General features: G+C 39.3%; 1 protein-coding gene across 9 annotated transcripts in view; it reads left to right on the top strand.

Moving 5' to 3' along the window:
• Positions 1-27359, top strand: part of LOC132401931 (inaD-like protein) — a 299063-nt gene that overhangs the window by 199176 nt on the left and 72528 nt on the right. For all 9 annotated transcript variants that reach the window (XM_059984281.1, XM_059984284.1, XM_059984283.1 and 6 more), the window contains 5 exons: positions 3504-3573; positions 13365-13463; positions 16972-17064; positions 20990-21064; positions 25576-25705. In XM_059984281.1, the coding sequence (XP_059840264.1) occupies positions 3504-3573; positions 13365-13463; positions 16972-17064; positions 20990-21064; positions 25576-25705 (467 nt within the window). The remainder of the gene's footprint in view (positions 1-3503; positions 3574-13364; positions 13464-16971; positions 17065-20989; positions 21065-25575; positions 25706-27359) is intronic.

The following is a 27359-nucleotide window of genomic DNA, read 5'->3' as shown; positions in this document are numbered from 1 at the left end:
ACGGCAGCACGCTATTCCATTGTTTTCTTGAATGCAACCTAACAATTTCAGAACAGACGGCAACGAAACTGATGCCAGAAGAGTTAGAAGTCTACTCACCAAATACTTTGACCCATAACTTACTGAATAAATAAGTATACTCACTTTGCCCTGTTTTCTGTCCTTGCTCATATGAAGGTGGTTTACCTATTTATGTAAGTACTTCTCTGACAATAGATGTGTAACAGCCTAATGTAACATTTTATGGAAATACAGGATAACACTGATGCAGACATGTTTTATACATTTAACAAGGTGCTTTATTAATGCAACAGAGTTAGTCAGTTTTTCAATGTTCGTCATCAGCCGGGTCAATCTGTCCGTGAACTCCTTATCGGTTGCCTCCGTACGCTCCAGTATTTGTTTTTTTTTTTACTTTTAAGTTCTCCTGCGTGAAAGCCAACAGCTGTCCATCGTTTTAAGTTTTTCTGGTCTGTAACCACACAAACGTGCACTTTTACGGTGAGATTTGACACCAAACACGTTGCTTGTTTTCGGTAGATGTGTCCTGCGCAAGCACAGGAGGAGGAGATTCGCCAAAATCTCCGTTTCAATGTGGATAGAGATATTTTTAAAAATGCATAGTGTGGAGGCCTATCATTTTTATGTGAAACCGGCGTTTTCAAAATTATCCAGTCTAGTGTGGACGTAGCCTTGGTCACTTGCCCCTCCTCAGTGCCCAAGAGGAGCTCAAGCATAGCCCCTTTAATTGTAGGGCAATTTGCGTATTGACTGAAAACACTTTCTGAGACACACTAAACAAATTTTGCCTTGTCCAAGCCCTTGGCACTATGGTAGTCCCAGTTGTAACCCCCAGGTTCTGTTGGCTGCGTAAGTCTGGGAAAGACAATATCTGGCCCCACCAAACGTGTGAAATCTGAGGTGCAAAACTTCCTGTTTGTGTGGACGCTGCATGAGTTGTTACCCTGTTACAAATCCGTACTACGAAATAACAGACAGTACACCATATGCCATTAAACGATTTAACTTTATAGTTCTTAATTTGGTTAAAGGGTTAGTAAAGAAAAACAAAAGAAATGGGCCCATTTTAATAAAACAGTCTAATGTGCACAAGTTGGAGCTCACGGTTTCCCCTTTGCCGATCTTCCTTTTCGTCAGGCCGTGGCTCCACTCTGGCGTTTTCTCTCTCCATCTCCCGCCGAACAAAACACCCAGATCACCTCGGGGTCAGGCACACTGCACGAAAACACCCTCCCCTCATTGGACAGCTCACATTCCAAAGCACCCGTTATCTCTAACCGTAACCTAAACACTGCTTCTACAGAAAGACCATTACATTAGCAATGAAACCTTTCCCAGGGTGCTACACTGTCAATATTAGGGAAGTTAAAGTCACCTACTCTTACATCGCACTTACTCTTGCTGGTTTTGACCATTATGACAGATTATTTTAACTCTGTTTGGCTGCTAATCCATTTCCTTTGTTATCCATATATACAAAACTCTGCATTCCTCACTGAGAAATGTCCATTGACCTGATACCTAAACCTATTTGAGTGGGAAAATACTTGTCTTATTGCTGTGTATTTTGCAGCAAAGGAAATAACTTTGTAATTGTAATTTCCATCAAGAAATAACTTTGTAAAGTTGTAATTTCCATCAAGATGTTGTTACATTTCAGTGGCCAATATAACAGTCCTCTCCAGGGCACACTAGAGTACTCTTTGAGATAGAGTGTCTTGAGGGCTGGCCCCTTTCTCCGTGATACCGTGTTGAGGTACTGGACTAGCAAGATCTGCTGCAATAAATATACAACTCTGTATTTTACCTTAAATTGTGCTTTCGTTTTCTCCATTAAAAATTATGCCATAAAGCCGAGAGGAGGAGTGCTAATTGACAACCATATCCTAACCCACCACACGTTTAAGCCTCATCTTAGCATTAAATTTAGTGTTTTTGGCGTGTGAACAAATGACCCAACTTGACATCTTTACTTAAATGACATGACTCCAAATGAAGATGTCAAGCAGGCTGACAAGACTTGCAAGTGAAATATCATCAATTCCCAAGACCTTCTTGCATAAGCAGATCCCTAGCCTTTAATACCTAGTTATTGGAGCTTTTAATTGACGTGTTTTATTTCCTATGCAAAGCATATTTTGTAACTCTGATTTAGGAACAGGTCCCTACCATCCTTAGAGAACTGTTGCTCATTCTTTCCCAAGAGTACTATACACCTCTTAAATTATTATATCTGATACACTTAACTCAGTTTACAATACTACATCAAAGGATTACATCAGAAGATATTTTAAAAACTTTATTCATTAAAATAGTTTTGAAGTTTTAAGTATATGCATTATGAAGTTATACCATGCTGAATTTGGGAATAACAAAAACAAGGTCATGTTTTAATTTTTAAGGTATTTAAGAAGAATGCATTTTATTGCATGAATAGTTACCTATTGAATGTATGACTGAAAAGACTATTGCATATCAAGCTTCCTTTGTTTACTGAATAACACATTGTGCAAAATTTTCAAGATTTTCAGTATCCCAAAAATTTTGGAATAAACAGATGAATGCATTTATCATTTCAGTATTTTGCTTTGAATAGTTTGATAGTTTTTTGAAATTTGATGGTTTTTTTGTTTGTTGTTCAGTATGCTGAAATTCATACAGTAACTAACATATAGAGTTTGGGAAGAACTGATGGGACTTAATGACACTGCTGGCTTGAAAGGACATTTGCAGGCTGGACTGTAAAGGGTGAACCAGGAGTAGGGATGTACAGAGTGAAGGGGAAACTGATGAAGGACTACACACCAGTAATCAGCCTTAACGTGAAGCAGGCAAGGCCGGGTGACTGGAAATGGACGAAGAAATCTGAAGATATGGAAAAGAAGTGGGATGATCTTGAGTGAACTTGGCAAACCCAGCACAGTCTTGCCAGGGCAACTGAAATGGACCTACAAGGAAGATAGCAGATCTGCTCAAGCGGATCTGAAAGGGATATAGCATATTGAGTTCCAGCAGACTTGAAAGGGAGTGTGCAGGGTGGAGGCCAAGAGGACTTGAAAGAGTGATGGCACAGTAGTCTGTGTAGGGTGGACTCTTAGAGACAGAAGGACGCCCAAGCAAGATAAGTAGGGGCACAGCAGACCACAAGTGGTGATTCTATGATGGGGGATTGGGCAAGCAAGATTTGGTTTAGTTTTTACACATCTATATTTTTAGCTTAAATTTATGCTGTCAGTTTTTAATGGATTTTAGTTTTGCTATAAATATTAGAACATGCCAGAAAAATTGGATGCCTTTAACATTGGCTAGAACTTATATTAAATCTCATATCTGCAAGTTTTTGAGTCTGATTAACCATTCAATTTTTTATTTAGATGTATCAAAATGGATTGGGCTCTGCACCTGCTCATCCAAATACTCATAACTTAGACAGTTGTTAAGATTATTTATTTTAACTGTGATAATTATTTTCCTTAATGCAGGAATGAAGATGCTGTTAATCAAATGGCTGTTACCCCTTATCCTTTACCACCAAATCTCCTTTCTAGTGAGGTAAGAATCTAGATCTGTTCATTGTTCATTCTATTATGTTGCTTTTTTGATGACACAAAAAACTATGAACTACATATACAAGGCAACTATTATAATGAGAGTTTGATGTTCTATTTTAGAGCTAAATAAAATATCCCCCAAATATACCTTATTTTGAAGCAAAAAAACTCATCTTTCCAGAAAACCAAGTACTGAAATAGCCAACGCAACTAACCTTTTCTAGTCTGTTCCACTCAAGTTGATAGTTAATACCCCTTCATATCACCAGTACTAATATCCATCAACTTCTGCTTTTAATAATTAGGTTCAATGAAACTTTCAGCATTTATTGCTTCAATATTGTAAAAGAAATCCCCCAAAAATACTGAATTCAGTGTCACTAACAAAGGAACTGAAATATTATACAGTTTATTTGAAAGGGCTTGATTTTTGGAGGATACAGTAACTCTAGAAATTCAGAACCAGTGTAAGTGTAGTTTTTATTTCGCTGGAAACAATCAATGAGAATATCTCTTGAAAAATCTGGAGAAAAATATTCTTTGCTCTTTATGTCCTATAGATCCAATCAATTTTCCTGCAAAAATATATTAGAGGTGTATGCATTTTTGGAAAGAGGATTTTTATTGCTGTTAGCTGTGCAATAAAAACAAAGCTGTGTACAAAGTTTTAAAATGTCTTGTAGAAAACAATGAAATCACAAAGTTTATTTTATATATTTGTTGTAAGGATGTATACCCACAATACTGATAGGGAAGGAATTACATTTGGATCCAGCAGCAGTGAAGAACTGCAAATAGAGTGTTTCCTTAAAGCAACGGTGTTCCTATGCATCTTCAAATGGAGAGTATTCTATCCATGTAGATGGTAGATTGATTTTTTATTGTCACATGCACTGAGGTACAGTGAAAAAGTTGGTTTTGCTTACCATCCGTACAGATAATTTCATCACATCAGTACTTTGTGGTAGTAAAAGGAAAAAAAACCCATCACAGAATGCAGAATAAAGTGTTGCAGTTAGAGAGAAAGTGCATTGATCTGAAGAAAGCGATTGTATAGTCAAGATTTGATATTACCATAATCATGAAGATGGTGGAAACTTTGAGGATTTAGAAATTAAGTTACTTACTATAGAGTTCCTAGCCTCTGAGTTGCATTGTAATGACATTGTGTACAAGTCCATAAGACAGAGGAGCAGAATTGTGCCATTCAGCCCATCGAGTCTGCTCTACCATTCCATCATGGTTGATCCCAGATCCCATTCAACCCCTTACACCTGCCTTCTCACCATCTCCTTTGGTGCCCTGACGGATTAGGAAATTATCAACTTCCGTCTTAAACATATGTACAGACTTGGTCTTTACTGCAGTCTGTGACAGAGCATTCCATAGACTCACTACTCTTTGGCTAAAAGAATTCCTCCTTACCTCTGTTCTGGTATGGGGGTGGGGGCTACTGCACAAGACCGAAAGAAACTGCAGAGGATTGTAAATTTAGTTGGCTCCATCTCGGATACTAGCCTACAAAGTACCCAGGGCACCTTCAGGAAGCGGTGTCTCAGAAAGGCAGCGTCCATTATTAAGGACGCCCAGCATCCAGGGCATGCTCTTTCCTCACTGTAACTATCAGGTAGGAGGTACAGAAGCCTGAAGGCACACACTCAGTGATTCAGAAACAGCTTCTTCCCCTCTGCCATCCAATTCCTAAATGGACATTGAACCCTTGGACACTATCTCAATTTTTAAATATATATTATTTTTGCATGATTTTTAATCTTTCCAATTTATGTATACTGTAGTTGATATACTTATTTATTATTTTATTATTATTATTATTATATATTGTTTTTTTTCCCTTCTATATTATATATTGAACTGCTGCTGCAAAGTTAACACATTTCATGTCACATGCTGGTGATAATAATTCTGATTCTCTTCTAAAGAGTCTCCCCTCAATTTTGAGGCTGTGCCCTCTAGTTCTGGATACCTCCACCATAGGGATCATCCTCTCCACACCACCCTACCTAGTCCTTTCAATATTTGGTAGGATTCAATGAGATCTCTCTGCATTCTTCTGTATTCCAGTGAGTACAGGCCCAAAGCTGCCAAACACTCCTTATATGGTAACCCCTTCATTCCTGGAATTATCCTCGTGGACATCCTCTGTACTGTCTCCAATGAAAACACCTCCTTTCTGAGATATGATGACCAAAACTGTTGACAATACTCCAAGTGCAGCCTGACTAGTGTCTTATAAAGGCTCAGCATTTTCTCCTTGCTATTTTTTCTATTCCCCTTGAAATCAATGCCAACATTGCATTTGCCGCCTTTACCACAGACTCAACCTGTGAATTAACCTTCCGGGAGTCTTGCATGAGGACTCCTAAGTCCCTTTGCACCTCTGATGTTTGAACCTTTTTCCCATTTAGATAATAGTCCGCACTATTGTTCCTTTTAACAAAGTGCATTATCATAGCTTTCCCAGCACTGCATTGCATCTGCCACTTTTGTGTCCGTTCTTCCAATTTGTCTAAGTCCTGCTGCACTCACATTGCTTTCTCAGCACTACTTACCTCTCCACCTATCTTCATATCACCAGCAAACTTTGCCACAAAGCCATCAATTCCATTATCTAAATCATTCACAAACAATGTGAAAAGCAGCGGTCCCTGAGAATCACCACTAGTCACTGGCAGCCAACCAAAATTGGTTCCTTTTGTTCCAACTTGCTGTCTCCTGCCTGTCAGCCTGTCCGCTATCCATGCCAATACCTTTCCTGCAATGCCATGGGATTTTATCTCGTTAAGCAGCCTCATGTGTGGCACCTTATCAAATGCTTTCTGAAATTTCAAGTAAATGACATCCACTGCCTCTCCTTTGTCCACCCTGCTTGTTACTTCCTCAAAGAACAGTAACAGATTTGTCAGGCAAGATTTCCCTTTGCAGAAACCATGCTGACTTTAACTTACTTTATCATTAGTCTCCAAGTACCTCAAAATCTCATCCTTAATAATAGACTCCCAACACTGACTGGCATATAATTTCCTTTCTTTTGCTTCCTCCCTTCTTAAAGTGTGGAGTGACATTTGCTATCTTACAGTGCTCTTTCAAGAATCAAGTGATTCTCGAAAGATCATGACCAATGCATCCATTATCTGTTCAGCAACCTCTCTCAAGACTCTGGGATGTAGTCCATCTGGTCCAGGTGATTTATCCACCTTAAGACCTTGCAGTTTGCCTTGCACTTTTTCCTTTGTAATCGCAATGGCACTCACTCCTGCTCTCTGACACTCATGGACCTTTGGCACACTGCTAGTGTTTTCCATAGTAAAGACTGAAGGAAAGTACTTATTATCTGCCATTTCTTTGTTCCCCCATTACTACCTCACTAGCATCATTTTCTAGTGGTCCAATATCAACTCTCACCTTCCTTTTACTGTTGTATAACTGAAAAAACTTTTAGTATCCTATTTTATATTATTGACAGTCTGCCCTTATATTTCAACTTTCCCCTTCTTATAGCTTTTTTAGTTGCCTTTTGTTGGATTTTAAAAACATTATAATCATCCAAATTACCACTCACTTTTGCGACCTTATATGCCATTTCCTTGGCTTTTATGCAGTCAGCAAATTTGCAGATGACATCAAGATTGAGGGTGTAGTGGACAGCGAGGAAGCCTATCAAAGCTTGCAGCAGTTTCTAAACCTGCTGGACAAATCTGCTGAAAAATGGCAGTTGGCAGACAAGTGTCAGGTGTTGTCCTTTGGGAGGATCAACCAGACATGTCTAAAACAATGGCATTGAGAAGCGTGGTAGAACAAACAATCTTGGAATACTGGTCCGTACTTCATTGAAAGTGGTGTCACAGGTGTTTAGGGTCATCAAGAAAGCTTTTAGCATATTGGCCTTCATAGATCAAAGTACTGAGTACAGGAGATCAGATGTTATTTTGAAGTTGTATAAGACATTGTTGAGGCCTAAATTGGAGTGGTATGTGGAGTTTTGGTCATCTGCCCACAGAAAAGATGTAAATAAAATGGAAAGAGTACAGAGAGGATTTACAAGAATGTTGCTGGGGCTGGACAACCTGAGTTCTAAGGAAAGATTCAGAGGTTGGAACTTTATTCTCTAGGATGTAGAAGATTGAGGGGAGATATGATAGTGATATACAAAATTATGAGGGGAATAGATAGGGTAAATGTCTGCAGATATTTTCCACTAAGGTTAGTGAGACTACAACTAGAGGTTAAGGGTGAAAGGTGAAATGTTTAAGGGGACCATGAGGGGAAATTCTTAACTCAGATGATGGCGAGAGTGTGGAACAAGCTGCTAGTGCAAGTGATGGAAGCAGTTTTAACTTCAGTGTTTAAGGGAAGTTTGGACAGATACATGGATGAGAGGGGTAAGGAGGGCTGTGGACCAGGTGCAGGTCGATGTGACTAGGCTGTTTAAATGGTTTGGCATGGACTGGATGGGTCGAAGGACCTGTGTTTGCACTGTAGTTTTCTATGACAATAACCATCAATTGTTAGTGTTCAAAATTGTTTAGATTTCAGTGTTGTATACAATCTGGAATGATCATTCACAGCTTTGAGGTACAAACTTGCTATCTTTTGTGTAAAAGAAATATTTCTTGAGTCTTAACTGTCCAATTCCTACTCTATACAAGCTTGTTCTAGACTCTTCTTCCTTGAGTTTTTACGGCAGTTGGCATCCACACTGTTGCACTACTGCCACTTGTTCTAGGCTCTTAATCTCAAAAGAGGAAATGCATGGCAATTACCTTCTCATTCAGTATATGAGCTAAACCTTTGAGTGTGTTGGTTATTTATGAAATGAGAATGTATTGAAGATCAAACAAAATATAATAAATTAAACTAATAGTACTGCAGATACTGAAACTTAGACAAAAAAAGATAATGCTGAAAACAATCAGTAGGTCAGCAATATCTGGGGGGAGAGAAACAGACAATATTTCAGGTGCTTTATCAATGAAGAAGAAAAAACTGATTAACACACTAAAACATAGCGGACGTAAATTTATAGGTTAGATTTTTTGAGATCTACTAGCAATTTCATGTGTAATTCTTGGCATATCCCAACATAATTGTAAGGACATTTGGAATTCCCTTTTAAGTATGCAGTAACAGGGAAGTCCTGACCTTTTCCCTGATTTTTCTTTGTGCTCTAGACATGGTACCAGTGTCATACAGTTTCTAGTAAGAAATGGACTGCAATCTGCTAGGCATCGCCAGTCAGGTCAAAGTTTCTCCTGGGAGATCTATACTATATGAAGTGAGAACCTAGCAAATATACTGTAGGGCCAGTAGCCACAGCTGTTCACAGAAAATTCTGGGGCAATATTTCTCAATAATAAAAAGTAATGTGCAAATTTTTTTTAAAAATATGAGGTGACCTCTAGAACCCAGCATTACACATACAAATTCTTTTCACCCTTTATCAGAATAACAAAATAAGAGCAAGAAAACCTTTTGAGACTACTCTCTTTTTTAACAATAAAATTGTGGTTCTTTCGATGTTCTTGGAAGTGCCTGTCATTTTGCTATATCAAGACTGTTCTTGACATTGCAAAACTCAGAAGGCATCAATGCATTGTCTGCGCACAAAATTCCCCTTCAAACCTTTCCCCTTTCTGTCTGAGAAGTAAAATGGTGTTTCTCATTGGGTCAGATTTCTAGAGCACCCTACCCAATAACATGAACCTTAATGGTTTGAGAAGATAGCACAAGCATCCAAAGGCTCATTAAGGGTAAGCAACAAATACTGACTTAATTACCATTGTGGTTCTATTTCACCAGACAACATTCTACCCTTTGTTCCTTCAAGTAAGTTATTGATATCTGCATAGTCTTACCCTTGTGAAAACTATTGGATTCTTAGAGACAAGATAAGCAAGCATCTGAAGAATTATAGTCTGTTTAGGGATAGTCAATATAGCTTTGTGAGGGGCAAGTCATACCTGACAAGCCTGATTGAATTCTTCAAGGAAATGGTAAAATGTATTGATGAAGGCTGTCTATGGCACAGTGGATGATGTATATGGATCTTAGTATGACATTTGACAATCTTCCCTATACTTGGCTCATTCAGAAAATCAGAAGGCATAGGATCCAGGGAAATGATTGTGTTGATTTAGAATTGACTTACCCACAGGAGGTAGAGGATAGTAGTGGATGGAGGGTATTTTGCCTGGAGATCAATGATCAGTGGTGTTCCATAGAAATTTGTTCTGGGACCCCTATTCTTTGTGAGTTTCAGAAGTGAGTTGGATGAGGAAGTGAAAAGATGGGTTAGTAAGTTTGCAAATGACATGAAGGTTGATGGTGTTGCAGAATGTGTAAAAGGTTGTAGTAGGTTATAACAAGATATTGACAGTATGCAGAATGGCTGAGTAATGGCAGATGGAGTTCAATCCAGAAAAGTGTTAGGTTGTTAAGCAGATACAATAGACAATAGACAATAGGTGCAGAAGTAGACCATTCGGCCCCTCGAGTCTGCACCGCCATTCTGAGATCATGGCTGATCATTCACTATCAATACCCAGTCCCTGCCTTGCCCCTATATCCCTTGATTCCCCTATCCATCAGATATCTATCCAGCTCCTTCTTGAAAGCATCCAGAGAATTGGCCTCCACCGTCTTCCGAGGCAGTGCATTCCACACCTCCACAACTCTCTGGGAGAAGAAGCTCTTCCTCAACTCTGTTTTAAATAACTGACCTCTTATTCTCAATCCATGCCCTCTGGTACTGGACTCTCCCAACATCTGGAACATATTACCTGCCTCAATCCTATCAAATCCTTTAATTATCTTAAACGTTTCAATCAGATCCCCTCTCAATCTCCTCAATTCCAGCGTGTACAAGCCCAATCTCTCCAATCTCTCTGCGTAAGACAGCCCTGCCATCCCAGGAATCAACTTAGTGAATCTACGCTGCACTTCCTCAATTGCCAGAATGTCCTTCCTTAAACCTGGAGACCAAAACTGTACACAATATTCCAGGTGTGGTCTCACCAGGGCCCTGTACAAATGCAAAAGAACATCCTTGCTCTTGTATTCAATTCCCCTTGTAACAAAGGCCAACATTCCATTTGCCCTCTTCACTGCCTGTTGCACTTGCTCATTCACCTTCATTGACTGGTAAACTAGGACTCCTAGGTCTCTTTGCATTTCTCCCTTACCTAACTCGACACCGTTCAGACAATACTCTGCCCTCATGTTCCAGCTTCCAAAGTGGATAACTTCACATTTATTCACATTGAATGACATCTGCCAAGTATCTGCCCACTCACTCAGCCTATCCAAGTCTCCCTGTATTCTCCTAACGTCCTCTTCGCATGTCACACTGCCACCCAGTTTAGTATCGTCAGCAAACTTGCTGATGTAGTTTTCAATGCCCTCATCTAAATCATTGACATAAATCGTAAAGAGCTGTGGTCCCAATACAGAGCCCTGTGGTACCCCACTAGTCATCTCCAGCCAGTCTGAGAAACACCCATTCACTGCTACCCTTTGCTTTCTATCTGCCAACCAGTTTTCTATCCATGTTGAAACCCTGCCCCCAATGCCATGAGCTCTGATTTTACTCACCAATCTCCTATGTGGCACCTTATCGAATGCCTTCTGAAAATCTAGGTACACAACATCCACTGGCTTACCCTCGTCTAACATCCTTGTTACACCCTCAAAAATACAATAGGGTATTTTAAGAGACTCTTAGATAGGTACATGGAGCTTAGAAAAGCAGAGGGCTATATGGTAGAGTAATTCTGAGCAGTTTCTAGAGTAGGTTACATGGTTGACACAACGCTGTGGGCTGTAGATATCCATGCTGTATGTTCTGTGATTCAGTTCAGGAGCTCGAGCTTGAAGGCAGAATACAGCGTTAATGGCAAGATTCTTTACCGTGTCCAGGATGCTGCTTGGATTAGAAAGCATGTCTTTTTGAAATACCCTTTCCCAGGGAACAAATAGCCAATACAAGGGGGCATAACTTTAAGGAGTTGGGAGGAGAAGATGGAGGGATGTCGAGAAGCAGTTTTTTACATAGAGAGTGGTAGGTGTGTTGAACATGCTTTCAGAGGCGGTGGTAGAGGCAGATACATTAAGGACAGTTAAATAGGCTCATGGATGAAATAATATTTCTGCATAATTCCATTAAAACACTGTAAGAGAGGCATTTATGTTATGTACTGTGCAGTCGCAGATCTTACATCTCAATTGCATTGGTTGAAGTATTGTTAAACAGACCTTGCACCTCTACCATTGATGGGTACAATTATTCCACACAAAATTAAGATTAGACAGTGTTAATTTACTTCCTTTTGTGATTTGATTAGATTACTGCCCATTACTCTGCTGGCATTTAGGGTAGCATTGAAAGTCCTCCATCTCTCGTAGTGATCAGGGCTTCCTCTTGATTTTCACTACTGTCAGTCATGCAAGTCCTGAGTGGAGACTCAGGGATGCCATCGCACTCAAACGTAGAAGGATTCTTCATTGCTGTTTCTGTAACAACTTTGTTTGACCAGTCAGGGTTGTTAGCCCTAGCTGAACCCCTGAACCTGGAGGAGCAGTGGACCACTCTTAGTCTGGCCTCTACCCTTTGACCTGCTTGGCATGGCTGATCCTACCAAGAGCCAAAGCGTAAAGCCCTGACTCCACCCAACATAGCTCTCCGGGTTATTGAGGCATTCAGGCCTCCAAGCCATGACAAGGTTGTGGCCCTTGGAGGTTCCTTTTGTGAAATGGCCTAGTAATCGAACCTATTGCTGATTTGATTTGTATTAATTAGAAGCCTCAAGTGGATGACTATGTGAGAGGGAAGGGTTAGATTGATTTTGGAGTGAGTTGGCATAACATTGCGAGCTGAAGAGCTTGTACTGTGCTCTACTGTCAAATGTTCTATGTTCTGGTGGAGTGTCAGTAACTATGGCTCAAATCAATGTTATCATCAAAATTAGGTGTGGTTCAAACTCCCTGTCAGTATTACCAAGAGAATTAGATTTTAAAACTTGTTAGTTCTGCCAATAAGCTCTGTGACCTAATTAATGAGAGGGGATTGGCAATGCACAGTTCTTAGGAGAAAGTGAGGGATGACATTTCGATCTCTTTCTTTTTATTCTATAATTTTGTCTCAAGGCAAGTAATACAAGTTAATATTTGAGGGAATTTAGCAAGTTTTGTTTTTTTTGGAATAATTCCATGGAAGCACTGTAAGGGAGGTATTTATGTTATATACTGTGTAGTCACAGATCTTTTATCTCGACTGCTTTGGTTGAAGTGTTGTTAAACAGACCTTGCACCCCTACTGTCTGATGGGTACAATTATTCCACATGAAATTAAGTTGGGACAGTGTTAATCTACTTCCTTTTGTGTAATGGCCTAGAATTCAAAACTACTGCTGGTTTGATTGGTATTAATTAGCATCCTCAAGTGGAGGCTCGGGATAGATTCAATGGAAATAATAGTACAACAGTGCATCCTCTTCAGGTTGAAACAGAGGTAATAGCTGGAGCAAAGTGTGGCCCATCTGAGCTTGATGATGATATGAACTTACTGAAATAGTAAATGTTTCTTTCTCCAATGGATGGATATATCCCTCACCCTGATCAACATAAGCAAGGCACAACGCTGCACAGTCCCTGCTGCAAAAGGAATCACAGAGTTGTTCCAGCTTGATTTTCTGAACAGCATTTTGTCTTTATGGTGCAGATGGGGTTGAAGTGGCCCATAATGAAATGGTTAATTTTAGTAATTGTCGCTCTGTTCAGATTCTAGATACCACAGGTGCATTGCCCTCCCGGGAACAGACGTCCACTCAATTAGATTTTTCAAATTTCAAAAATGTACATAATATACGATTGACAAAGGTAAGGAAAATAGTGTAATTCAGTGATTTATAAACTCCTATGAGAAAGTGGTGCTTTATATCCATTGCATGGAATATTCTATATTTTACAATCAAAACATTGCAGTAATGACTTAGTGCAATCTAAAAAAATATGGGCCAGTATTTATATTTTGCATTTTGATTTGGTGTATGTAGATCAGACTTTGGATAACACCTTATTCTGTACAATTGATGAGATTTAAATAATTAAAATTATATATGCAAAACTGCATTGTGAACTTTAACACAGTTGAAAAAGATTACTGTCATTTACATCACAGTTTTAAAAAATCACTATAATTTATATCCAAATTCTTAATTTTTAATGTTAAATAACTCACTAAAACTTGCTAACTAAGTTCAAACATAATGAATGGCTGCTGGGGCCTGATGGGCAAGAAAATCTGCAAATGCTGGAAATCCAAGCTACACACACAAAATACTGGAGGAACTCGGCAGGTAAGGCAGCATCTATGAAAAAGAATAAACAGTAGATGTTTCGAGCTGAGTCGGCCTGAAACATGGACTGTTACTCTTTTCCATAGATGCTGCTTTACCTGCCGAGTTCCTCCAGTATTTTGTGTGTGCTGAAAGCAACATGGGCATCAGTAAGAAGTAATAATTAATGGAACAGTATAGAGAAACACATAATAAGCTCCATATATTGTGTGTGGACATTGAATTTGGAGGGAGTAATTTGTAAAAAGTTAAAATATGATCTCCAGATGGAGCTGAACTATTTTTCATTTAAAATGGATTGTTTCTTAATGTAAAGCTACTAATCCAATATTTTGTAATATTTGTATTTTTATTATTATTATTTTTATTAGTTTTTAATTTATTATTATTTTTTTATTTTTAAATGATTGAAGAAAATTATCTCCATGAAATAATCAGCACATGGCCAACAGAATATCCTAGTTTTCATCAACACAGTGTTAAGTGTTCCAGATGGTTTAATGTCAGTGACTACGCATTTTCCTTTTGTTGAACTTCAACTCATTTATGAAAGAGTTTGCAGAGATAATTACGAGATTACTCTGGTAGGGATGCAGTACCGAAAAAACTTGAAACAGGATATAGACTGGCATTTACAAGCAGTTAGTTGCAACTGGCGCCTAGATTCCCAAGGTCGGCTTAAAGCTGTAATTATGCATAGATCCAGGTGCAGATTTACTTGAGAGCAGGCAGAAACCTAACAGAGCGGGTAAAAAGATTTGCATCTATGGACTTAAACAGATGTGGACAATTAAAGAGCAGTGTCACAATAATTTGATCAAAATTCTGAATGCTTTTGTGAAAACATGAAATGTGTGTGAAACCATTAGGAACTAGTGCCAAGGCTGTACGAGGAGGAATCTAGGAAAGGAAACCCAAGCTACAAGCATCATCTGGAGGCAGGTGCTGAAGCAAACTGGCACCTGAGCCCCAGTTAATGTGCATCAGTAATGAGCAGCATAATGAATTTATTTATTTATTAAAGCAGCAGCTCTTTTCCATCTGCGCAAAGGGTGGCTCCAGTGAAATTAGCTGCAAAAAGAACAAATTACAGCAGTTATGAATTAATTGGGTATGTACATTACTGTAGATGGATATGCATAAGGAATAAATCTGACCTTTAAAAAATTAAGCTGTTGATTGCTTATATTTAACTGTTTCATGCATAGCAAATGTTGTTTTAAAAGAATTTCACTGTTTTAGAAAAGTAAGTGCTCTCTGACTCAAGAATGTGGCATCTATCTGTGAACCCATGGATACTACCTTAATTGCCATGATAAAAGTTGGATCTTGTAGTGATGATACTTTTGAGCAGGCGTTTGAGGATTTTTAATTCAACTAGTATGAAAAAGCAGAAATTATATTTACAACTTGCATTTGGGGTATTTCCATTCACCTGCAGCTCTTGTCTTCTGGATGGTACACTTAACAGATTTAGATACTACCAACTCTGGATGAGTTGCTGCAATGCACCTTGCGGATGGCACATGCCATAGTTTGATGGGCGATTCAGGGGAAGTGTAATCATGCTAGTCAAGTTGGCTGCTCTGTTCTGTATGTTTCAAACTTGCTTATGGGAGGGATGGAGCTGGACAATGGAGGCAGGTGGGTGATAAGTTGATGGAGACAATGGGGGAATAAAGGGCCTGATGGATCCAGGTGGGGGAGTTCTAGAGAGGACATGGAATTAGACGAGTGGGTGAGAATTCTATTATGGTGCAAGATTTCCTTGTAAATAATAGAAAAGAGTTTAGTGGTCAAGAGCTGAACTGTTGATCAAAGAAAGCTTGGCCTCTGATCTGCTCCAGAATGTGTTTAAAGAATCAGTCTTGTTGTTGATGGTCTTACCAGAATGTTATCTAGGTGTTGCCTCTAGACAGAAATATAGTCGCTAATGAAGTAGACCAACTCTTGAATGATTATTGTAACTCTGTCCTGGGACTGACGAGTTCAGCCTCTATTACAATCAGGCTATTTTGTACCAGGAGACAAGAGATTGCAGATCCTGGAATCACAAGAAAAAAAACAAGCTTCTGGGACAATTCAGTGGGTTAACAAGCATCTGTGACCAAAAATAAATGGAACTGTTTTGAGTCGAGGCCCTGTATCTAGACTAAGAGTGTAGAGAGAAGATAGATAGCTCTTTATAGAAGAGAGGAAGAGGGATGAGAGAGGGGCTATCATCTGATACTTGGGTGGGGATGGTAGGCAGAAGGAGCAAGGTGAAAGGATGGAGTTGGACAATGGAGGCAGATGGGTGATACATTGAAGTAGACGAAGGAGGAATCCAGATCGGGGAGGGTAGAGGGAATGAAGTGAGGATGCAAAGGTGAAAAATGCTGGAATCTGGCAGTAATGAAGTTGATAATGAAAATCATTAAGAAAGTGATGCAGGGCAGATGGGAGAGGGGATCTAATGGATGGAATGTGAGGGCAGTATGAAGATAGAACTAGGGGGGTTAGGAAGATGAAAATGGGTGACGGGGTCTGGAAAGATGATGCAGGAAAAGGAACAAAAGTGGGAGGACGGAGGATCATCAAAAGGAGAGAAATAATGGAACACAGAAAGTAAGGATTGCATAATATTGGAAATTCAATGTTCATACCAGCAGTGAAATATGTAGTGTTGTTGTTCTAGTTCTTCTCACCTTGAATATAGCTCTGCTAACACAGACTGCATTAAACTGACTAAACAGTTCACAGTGAACCCTTACCCCAGCCAGCTCAAGAACACCAAGCCAATTTTAGTGTTCACCTTTGTGATGAGCTAATTCTTTATTCTGTGAGATATTTTTCCAGTGACAATGGAGGTGAATATTAAGGGTTTTCTTAATAATTTGAGCCTTACAGTTGCCATAGCATATTATTTGGAAAGTTAATTATTGTGCAAAATTGTAAAGAAATTTGCATTCATAGAAATTAACCATCAGTAATGAGTTATCAGAAATGCTCCACATCTAATATATTGGATCCTCAAACCTAATTTATAGGACCAAAGTGGTCTTGGCCTAGCTATCAGTGAAGACAACACAAATGAAGGAGTCATTATTAAAAGCCTCACTGACAATGGAGCAGCAATAAAGGTAAGCAATTGACTCAAATAACTTTGCATCCTAAGTACTTATTGTCTTTTGGATAATTAATTCTCTGAGTTTGCATTCTTTTTTCAACAATATTGTGAACACTTTTTAATGTTCCCAGGAGTCAATGGCATTGGCAAACATAAATTGTTTTAAAATACCTTTTCCCAAAATCTAAGGCAGGCAGTTATATGTGCCTTAATTTTACAGCTTCAGACAGAAAATAATCTTAAAGAATCAGTGATTTAAGTGTTTATTAAAATATTTAAATGATTTAGCTTAGTGTACTGTAACCTGTGTAAAACCAGTACTTAATTGCCATTTTCAGATGGGTGCGTTGATAAAGCAACTTACATTTATATACCACCATTAATATCCCAAGGTGCTTTACATGGATGTTGGGAAAGAACTAGATGTTGAACCAAGGAGGGAGATATACAGAGAACTGATCACAATCTTGATCTAAGAGATGGATTTTAAATGATTTCTTATTCAAGGGCAAAAGATTAAGAGGCTCAGGAAGGACATTGCAGAATGCAGAATAAAAGTAGCTGAAGGATGATGCTTCAATTCTGATGCAACAAAAGAGTAGTCAGTAGACTAATACAAAAATTTACAGTTACATGTAGAGAAATGGACGATTGTTATAATGCTGTGATTGGTAGTACTTACAAGAAAATTTAAAGATCTGGTAAGGGCTTTATACTTTCAGGCATTGTTCTATCAAGAGCCAAAGTAGATCAATAAATGCAAAGAAGGTGAAAATCTATGAAGTACAGTCGGCCCTTCGTATCGGTGGGTTCCGCAACTGCGGATCCAAAAGATCTGAAAAAAAAATTCCAGGAAGTTCCAAAAAGCAAAATTTGAATTTGCCGTGCACCAAGCACTATGCTTAATCCATGCGAATGAAATGATGTGTAGGCATACCCTGCTGTAGCCTCCCACCATTTCACAGATCCTCAGACTCTCTCCAGCAGTTGTTGTTCGCTTCACATTTCGTTTGTTCGCTACTTGTGTTGTGTTTCTGTGAAAAAATGGCTCCTAAAAAAAAATTAAGTGGGTAAAGCAATTCCTGAAAGGCTGAGCGTAAAGTGCTATCTCTCGCTGAGAAAATAAAAATCTTAGATCTTTTGAAAAGTGGCGTTAAGGTGACTTACATTTGCCTCACCTTCGGGAGGATTTGTGCTGCCCTTGATGCTAACCCTGGCTGCAGCATCATGGATTTATGGAGGAGCTTCACAATTGCAGATGCAATTCTTCTTTTGGCAGAGGCTGTAGACTCTGTAAAGCCCGAGACAGTCAATGTATGTTGGAAGCCATTATGGAGTGAGGTAGTCAGTGATTTCAGGGGCTTCCCCACTATTGATGCAGAAGTCAGGAATATCTTGAATGTTGTGTAGGGCTCTCAGTACCAGTAACTGTGGTGTTAACTGTTCAGGCTAATGAAATGGCTTCTCTGTATTGTTATTTAATGCTGTAATGGGTTTCTGTGTCTGGAATGTTTGGGTTATGATTGCCGATAAGGGGAAACTAACCATTGGAGAATTGTTATACTATCTTGTATATGTAAGCTGAGCGGGAGTTTGCGGTCTTTTTTGGGAGGCGAGCGAGGAAGACAGACATGTCAGGAGCAGACAGCGGTTCCAGGGCAGCGGATACTGGACGTCAGCAGTTCAGAAGGTGGCCGAAGGCTCGGAAGGTTGTGCATGGAACTGGAGGCGTGAGCTCCAGCGTAGTAAAATCTTATGTGCACAAACTGATAAATTTACTGATTTGGCGCCTTTAGGTTATCTGTTTCTACTAACCCCTCACTAAGAAATAACCATAAAGTTGCACTTATTTACTCACCTTTGATGTGTTGTCTGATATTTGTGTTGCAGGTGTGTACTGGGGGAGCATTACACCGTATTTACAACAAAGTATTGCACTATTGGCGGGGCGACGGTGGTTCACCCTAGGTGATGTGGGGTAAATTGGGGGCACGGATGCTACATTTATGGGGTTTCTCATTCGGGATTTGAATTTGTCACATACGGTGTAATTCACCCTGATTTAAATGAGGCGACACTCTGGACACTTGGGGGTGAAAAAGACCTATGGGTTGCTCAAGGACCGGTTTTATTGGCCCCGAATGAGGTCAGAGGTCGACAAGTTTTGCAAGTCCTGCAGTTGCAAGGGAAGTTGGTAGGGAAGACTTCTCTGACGTGATCGAGGATGACGTCAAGGAATACATAGATGAACATAGAGAAACCCTTACCAACAATCCTCTTCGGAAGATGATGATGATGCAGAAGATTTAGAGGAGGCAGATTTGGACACTTGAAAAATTTGCAGCAGTTTTTCAACAGGCGCAGGTGTTAAAGGATATGATCCTCAAGTACAATCCTCCGATGGAATGAAGCCTTCGTGTCACCCGAGGGATAACAACATGCCTACAACCTCTGCAAGATTTGTTTGATGCAAAGAATTAGGTATTATAAGTAATCTAGAGATGATTTAAAGTATATGGGAGGATGCGCATAGGTTATATGCAAGAACTACGCCATTTTATATAAGGGACCTGAGCATCCGTGGATTTTGATATCCATGGGGAGGTGGGTCCTGGAACCAATCCCCCGCGGATACCGAGGGACGACTGTATGCAGAATGGGAGACCAGTTTAGCATTGGAATAATGAAATCTCATAGAGGCAAATTCAAGAAAGAGAGTGTCAAGGGTTGGTAAAGTGATATCAGGCTGGAAGTTGGGAGATAATATAAAGGTAAAAGTATACTGTCTTTACAAAAGCTCTCTGTTTCCAATAGTTTGGTTTGCCAGCATCATTGGCAAGGGAAGAGTATGTGGTTTCTGTTGGAATACCAAAATGATTGCATTAACCATCCTGAAATCTAGCTGGAGGTGATCGTGCCTCAAACAGTTTTGAAGAATAGGCAAATTCTTTGAAAATGCAGGTTAGGGTTTTAGCAACATAGTGGATACGTTGTGGATTATTAATATAGAAACACAAATTCAATTTCCAATGTGACAGGTGGGGAATGCATATTCAAGTAAATAAATCTGGAATTTAAAATCGTCTAGTGTCAGGAACATTAGCAATAAAATTAAATATATTTATGTTAAAGTCTGCTTTGTTTATACCCACCTGATTTCATGGAAGGAAACTGGTGACCCTTGCTTGGTGTGTCTGGACAAATTTCAATAGCCACTGCTCCCTGCCCCCCCACTCATTCAGGTGCAATTGGATTTCCCTAATCTACTCAGACCAGTTCTTTTCTTATACCTATTTACTTGTTATGCATCACATTTAACATAGTACTTCACCATTTTGTGGTTACTTTTCCCTTGAGGATCCCAAAATATGAAATTACTATTAACTAACCATGTGATTATACAAGGCAATGACTAAAATAACCTTTATTTCTTAGATGGTTTCCTGAATTTTTGCTGCAGGAGATTCTGTTGAATGCATTCTTTGAACTTTTCCTTCAAACTGCTTTACTCAGTTTAATTTTCCTAATCATTTTGAAGATACGTGTCCCTCCTGTACAGTTACTGGATAACTTTTGCTACAAGCTGTTCATTTTTTTAATTACGTACTCTCACAAGAAGTGGTTCTGCTAGTAGAGAGCCTATAAATTACTTCCACATGTTTTTATACCGAGATGTCATTTAACTCAATCCATTTTAATTTGATCGCTTTTTCTCCCAGTCAGGTTTAGTCCGTACAATTTGCTTCTGTAAGTGTTTATTATCATTGGCTCTTTCCTCCTCACCTCCCCCCACATCTCAAAGCAATAACTTTGTCCTCGCTGTTCCCCTTACTGCAATTAAAGGCCACAATAAGGCACAGTTTTCTTTTTCAAAATATAGTTGTGACATCTTCAGTAAAACTAATCTTATACAAATTTATTACAATTTATTCTTTTAGGATGGAAGAATCAAAGTAGGGGATAGAATTCTGGCTGTGGATGATGAGATTGTAGTGGCACAACCTCCTGAGAAGGTAATCATATTTATCCATTCAGGGCCTCTTCCACTGTCGGAATAAAGCTGCACTTAGGTTGGAGGAACAACACCTATATTCTGTTTGGGTAGCCTCCAATCTGATGACATGAACATCGATTTCTCAAACTTCCGGTAATACTTCCCTCTCCCCCCTTCACCATTTCCAGTCTCCTTTTTCCTCTCTCATGTTACCTCCTTGCCTGCCATTGCTTTCCTCAGGTGCTCCTTCCCACTCCACCCCCTTTTTCTTTCTTTCTTTCTTCCATCAATCTTTCTTCACCAATCAACTTCATAGCTTCATAGCTCTTTGCTTCATCCTTCCCCCTCCAAGTTTCACCTATCACCTGGTTATTGTCTCTCCCCTCTCCCCACATTTCAAATCTACTCCTCAGCTTTTTTTCTCCAGTCCTGCCAAAGGGCTTTGGCCCGAAACGTTGACTGCTTTTTCCATGGATGCTGCCTGGCCTGTTGTGTTCCAAAATGCTTTGTGTGTGTTGTTCCGATTTCCCGCATCTGCAGATTTTCTCTTGTTCATATTATTTGTGGACATGTTAGACTCTGCAGTCCTCGTGGTTGGCATTTTCTACTGCTTTAGAATGATTTTCATTGACCAACATATTTATGATTTCTGAGTAATCTCTCCTAAAGAAGTAGCCACTGAGTGTATAATCATGCATAATGACTCATTAAAGTACATTAACTGGAGAATATGAAAGACTTGAAATTTTACAGTTGTTTCATAATTCTCCTACCATAACTCTGGGGGTGAGGCAAAGTGGAACCCCAGGGAACAACAAAGGTCCTGTAATATTCCATGCCTCTGCCTTTCCAGAAGCTGTTCCCCTTCCTTTCATTAAACAGATTCAGATTCAGGTTCAGATTCAGTTTATTGTCATTTAGAAACCACAAATGCAATGCAGTTAAAAAATGAGACAACATTCCTCCAGACTGATATCACAAAAGCACATGACGAAACAGACTACACCAGAAAATCCACGTAACATTTGGCAATCCCCAATCCAGAGTCCGGAGAGGCTGCTGTGTATTAATAAGATGTTAAAGGACTGTAAGTTCAAAAGAAATCGCCACAGTTTCCACAAGTCCCCAGGGTCCCAACAGACTCGCCATCCCACGCCGGCGGCAGAAGCGAGTGCCCCCGCTATGGACTTCCAAGGTGCTGCCCAACTCAGCCTCGCAGACACAGCACACAATGGAAGCTCCGTCGAAACCAGCCTCGCAGACGCAGCACACACCGAAAGCAACCTGAGTCTGTTGACAGGACTCCGAGTCCATCGAACCTCTGAGCCGACCATCCCCTCTGGCACAGCTTCTCTGAGCAGAGCATATTAAGACGGCCCTGCCAACGGCCATCGGCAACGCGACCCCGAGGACTGGGGGCCTGTTCTTCCCAGCAGAGTCCCGGACCACACAGCAGCAGCAGCAACGAGAAAGGTCTTCCTGGAATTTCCCAATGTATCTCCGTGCTTTCACATCCGTTTTCAATCAATTATGATTGCGCACGGCACCCCGCTTCACAAATAACAGATAATCAGCTCCGGAGTGGCCGCTGCAAGCTGCATCGCACCGCCATCTTGAATTTTAAATTTTAAACAGAACAGCCTTCGGGATAGTTCTGTGTTTAATTCCTGCAGACAGCTTTATAAAATTAAGCATCTTACTCTCAGTGCTTCAATTTTATTGCTTGAAATACACTGACAGAAAGTTAAGATATAAATGATGAGTTGATTTGATGGTATAGAGAAATGGCTATTCAGCACATGAACATATACTCTGTGGACAAATTATTAGGTTCACCTGTACACCTGCTCATTACTGCAGACAATCTAGTCAACCAATCATGTGGCAGCAACTCAATATGCACAAAAGCATGCAAACATGGTCAAGAGGTTCTGTTGTTGTTCAGACCAAACATCAGAACGGGGAAGAAATGTGATCTAAGTGGCTTTGACTACGGAATTATTGTTGCTGCCTGATGCGGTGGTTTGAGTATCTCAGTAACTGCTGACTGTTGGGATTTTCACACACAACAATCTCTAGAGTTTACTGAGAATGGTGCAAAAAAACAAAAAAAAACTTACACTGGGTGGTAGTTCTGTAGGTGAAAATACCTTGTTAATGAGAGAGGTTGGAGGAGGTTTAAGCTGACAGAAAGGGAGTAGTAACTCAAATTACTACATATTAAAACAGTGGTGTGCAGGACAGCATCTCTGAATGCACAGCACATTGAATCTTGAAGTGGAAAGGCTATGGCAGAAGAAGACCATGAGCATACACTCAGTGGCTACTTTTATTAAGCAGAGGAGTAGCTAATAAAGTGGTCATTAAACGTAGGAGCTTATAATGTAGTATGAGGGTTTTTAACACATTGCTTGCTGATATAGATGGGCGAGGTGAAGCAGAACACTGCCAAAGTGAATATGATGAAACAATGAAGGCTGTCCTTCACCAGCTGTTCATAATTAAAACATAATGAGTGCTATAGTATTGTAAACAATTTATAAAATTAAGGTTGTCTTCATAAATCAGAGCATTGAGTACAAGAGATGGGATGTTATGTATAAAATGTTTGTGAAGCCAAATTTGGAGTATTGTGTGCTGTTCTGGTTGCCTACCTGCAGAGAAGATATCAGTAAGTTTGAAAGAGTGCAGAGAAAATTTACGTGGATGTTGCCAGGACTGGAGGACATGAGTTATAAGGAAAGGTTGAATATGTTAGGACTTTATTCCCTAGAACTTTGGAGAATCACTGGAGATCTTAAAGAGGTATACTAAATGCTGAAGGGTATAAAAAAGTAAATACATTCAGGCTTTGTTCCCTGAGATTGAGTGAGACTATAACTAGAAGTCAAAGGTTTAGGGGGAAAGATGAAATATTTAAGGAGAACTTGAGAGGGAATTCTGTCACTCAGAAGGTGATGTGAGTGTGAAACAAGATGCTGGCAGAGGTGGAGAATTGCAACATTTAAGAGAAGTTTGGATAGGTATGTATGTGGTTGAGAGGGGCATGGAGGCCTGTGATCCAGATGCAAGTAGATGGGACCAGTCAACCTGGTCTGGAGGGCCAAATGTCCTGTTTCTGTGACTCTATAACTATGACAAAGAAATTAATGTTGGGAAGGAAAAGTTCTTCCTATTTTGAGTTTTAGGCTCATTTATACAATCAGGCTGGAACAATTTTAACTTTAACTCATCTTGAACTGTATGAATTTGAATTAAACTGACAGTAATATCTATTGCTACTAATTAAATTTCAACAGGCAATGTAATTTGATTTTCCCTAATAGTTCTCTGAAAATTTGAATCTGGTTTTGTATTTTAATAATAAATGCAAACTGAATAAATTGTTTCAGTAAATTAATATCATGAATATTTTGCACATAAGTTTTTACAGTGACAAGATTCCTTTCTGAAAATTATTTAATCAGACCTCAAGAGTACATCAGCTCAATTTGACAAAGGTAATAAGTTTGATTTCATGGACTGAGTGATGCTTGATATCTGATAAGCAACACACAAAATGCCAGAAGAACCCAGGTGGCCGGGAAGCATTTATGGAAAAAAGTACAGTTGAATTTTGGGCCAAGACCCTTCGGCAGGGCTGGAGGAAAAATAGCTGAGTAGATTTAAAAGGTGGGGGAGGGGAGAGAGAAGCACAAAGTGATAGGTAAAACCGGGAAGGGGAAGGGTGAAGTAAAGAGCTGGGAAGTTGATTGGTGAAAGAGATACAGGGCTGGAGAAGGGAGAAGTTCCCAAGGTAGGAGGTTAGAGAAATCAGTTTCTGACCTCCACCTCCTTTCTAACCTTTGCAATTGAAAGTTGGGGTGCAAATATAAACAAAGAACTGACCAATGCAGGCCAATTAACTGGCAGTTCTCTGTAGGACTGCTGGCCAAAGATTAGTATGTTCCAGTCATATTCTACGTTATCAGCAGATTAAAATTAGATACACAGGTTTCCTCCGCTATTCGAAAGTAGAGCGTTCCTATGAAACCTTTTATAAGCCTAAATGGCATAAAGTGAAGAAGCAATTACCATTAATTTATATGGGAAAAATTATTGAGCATTCCCAGACCCAAAAAAACCTACCAAATCATACCAAATAGCACATAAAACCTAAAATAACAGTAACATATAGTAAAAGCAGGAATGATATGATAAATACACAGCCAATATAAAGTAGAAATAATGTATGTACAGTGTAGTTTCATTTACCAGAATCAGGAACATTTAGCCAAAACCAATTTGTAGAAAAAAATCAGCACACACACACCTGCCCACACAAGGCTTCATGGTCATGGTGGTCTTTCTCAAGGCAAACATAAGTTTAAAGTGCCTTTTTTTGTAAAAGCGAAAATCCTCTTTGGCCTTCTTTCAGTTAGTGAAAACAGGTACTAATGTAAGTCTTTCATAAAAGCAAAGTAGCATAAAGTGAACTTTCATAAAGCAGGGGACACCTGCATTGATTTCTGAATTACTTTTTTCTTGTAGGCTATCAACCTCCTGAGAAAAGCGAAAGGAGCTGTAAAGTTGACTATCAGTTGTGAGGAGAGTTCCCTGCAACATTCTGCCCCTCCATCACTCTCATACCTTAACTCAGATTCTGAGTCTTCGGATAACAGTAAGTACCTCCAACTTTTCCGCTTGCTAATGGAAACCTAGCTGCTATTACTATTTCTTTGATAGTTGAAGGTTAATTGAAGCTGTCTTAATTGCTGTCTCTTGATTACATTGTGATATGTTACCCATTTACATCATAATCTATGTAGGAGTACTATTTCACAAGCATGCTGCATTTTCATTTTACAGCCTTGTCTTCTCTAAACCTGATGTACCACATATAAGCATTTATTGAAGTTGCCCTGCTATCTATATGTCTAATTTCTGGAACAAATATCTCTGAAAATAAAATAAAATTTAAAAAAAAATCATGTGGGTGAGAAAGTCTTGTGGATTGTCAATAAGGCAACATAGGCTGAGGTTTGATGATGCACCTTTAAGCAAAGAGGTTCAGATATACTCTCATTATTGACTTTCTCCCGTCAAGAACCTTGAACTAGAGTCAGAAGCTACTTCTGAAGTTCTGCTGACTATTAAATTTTCCAAATCACTTTTGCAATCAGCACAGGGGCACAGGTCAAAACAAATAAATGTAAGTAATTTGCAAAATCCTCAAGAAATATCTTGAGACCCTCTAAGCAGTTTAGCTCCAGTCTGAGCCGTACTTTAATTAACTTTGAGAATTTTCTTTAATAGTCCTCTGCCTACTTCCTCTTTTTCTGTATTTTAATCTTTACTTGTTTACAATATTCATCTATTTCAAATTTTATTAAATTCTATCTGGAAATCCAATGACTTCATTCACAAACTGATAAATATAAATACATATTTTATAATCTATGCAGTATCACCTTTTAATTGTGCTCATTTGCAGAGTCTAGTTTTTGCCTTCGTAATTTCAAAGTAGCAGTAATTACTATACAATTGTAGTCATTATTGTATGTTGGGTAGACAATAAATTTAGAAGGCAGGACATGATTGAGTGGTGGATCAGTGTAAACTTCTAATGCCCTCTATGACATCAAAGTGGAACAAGCTCTGAGAATACAGAGAAAAATTAATCATCAATATTGTGTAATTTTCTATTATCTAAATGGTAAAATCTGGGAAGTATATTTTTGTGACAGGGAGTGATTACAATTAGAGCCAAATGATGTCTATTCACCAGAATATGTTGAATTAAGGTTAATGGGGAAAAGGCAGGTAGATGGAGCTGAGTTACAGACACATCAGCCATGATCTTATTGAATGGCAGGGCAGGCTCGATGGCCCGGATGGCCTACTCCTGCTCCTATTTCTTATGGTCTTTTGAAATGTATATGCCTCAAAAATGTTGAAATATTAACATATTTCAGTGAATTTAAAGCCAGTACTGTTACATAGAGCATCTAACAAAGTAGCTAATAGAATTGCTAATAGATTAGAGATCATGTATATTAAACAGTATAGTGCTGTATGACTACATGTGGAATTCAATGACTAATTCTAGTGTCCAAAGCATAAGAACACCATCAAATGTTTAGAGATTCATGAAGACTTTTTAGGTTAAGTCCCTCATCTAGACTGCAGAGGGAAGATAGCCAGTTCAAAGAGGGGAGGGGAATAGTGAGGGTTGGGGCAAGAGCTGGCAAGTAATAGGTTGATCATGGTGCAAATGGGTGATTGGCAGCTGGATTCAAGTTGGGGAAGGAAGAATGACGATAAAATCTCTTGTG

Source organism: Hypanus sabinus, chromosome 11, assembly GCF_030144855.1.
Source record: "Hypanus sabinus isolate sHypSab1 chromosome 11, sHypSab1.hap1, whole genome shotgun sequence".
Classification (NCBI taxonomy): Eukaryota; Metazoa; Chordata; class Chondrichthyes; order Myliobatiformes; family Dasyatidae; genus Hypanus; species Hypanus sabinus.
Note: the sequence above shows the minus strand (reverse complement) of the source record. Positions and strands in the feature narration are given on the sequence as shown.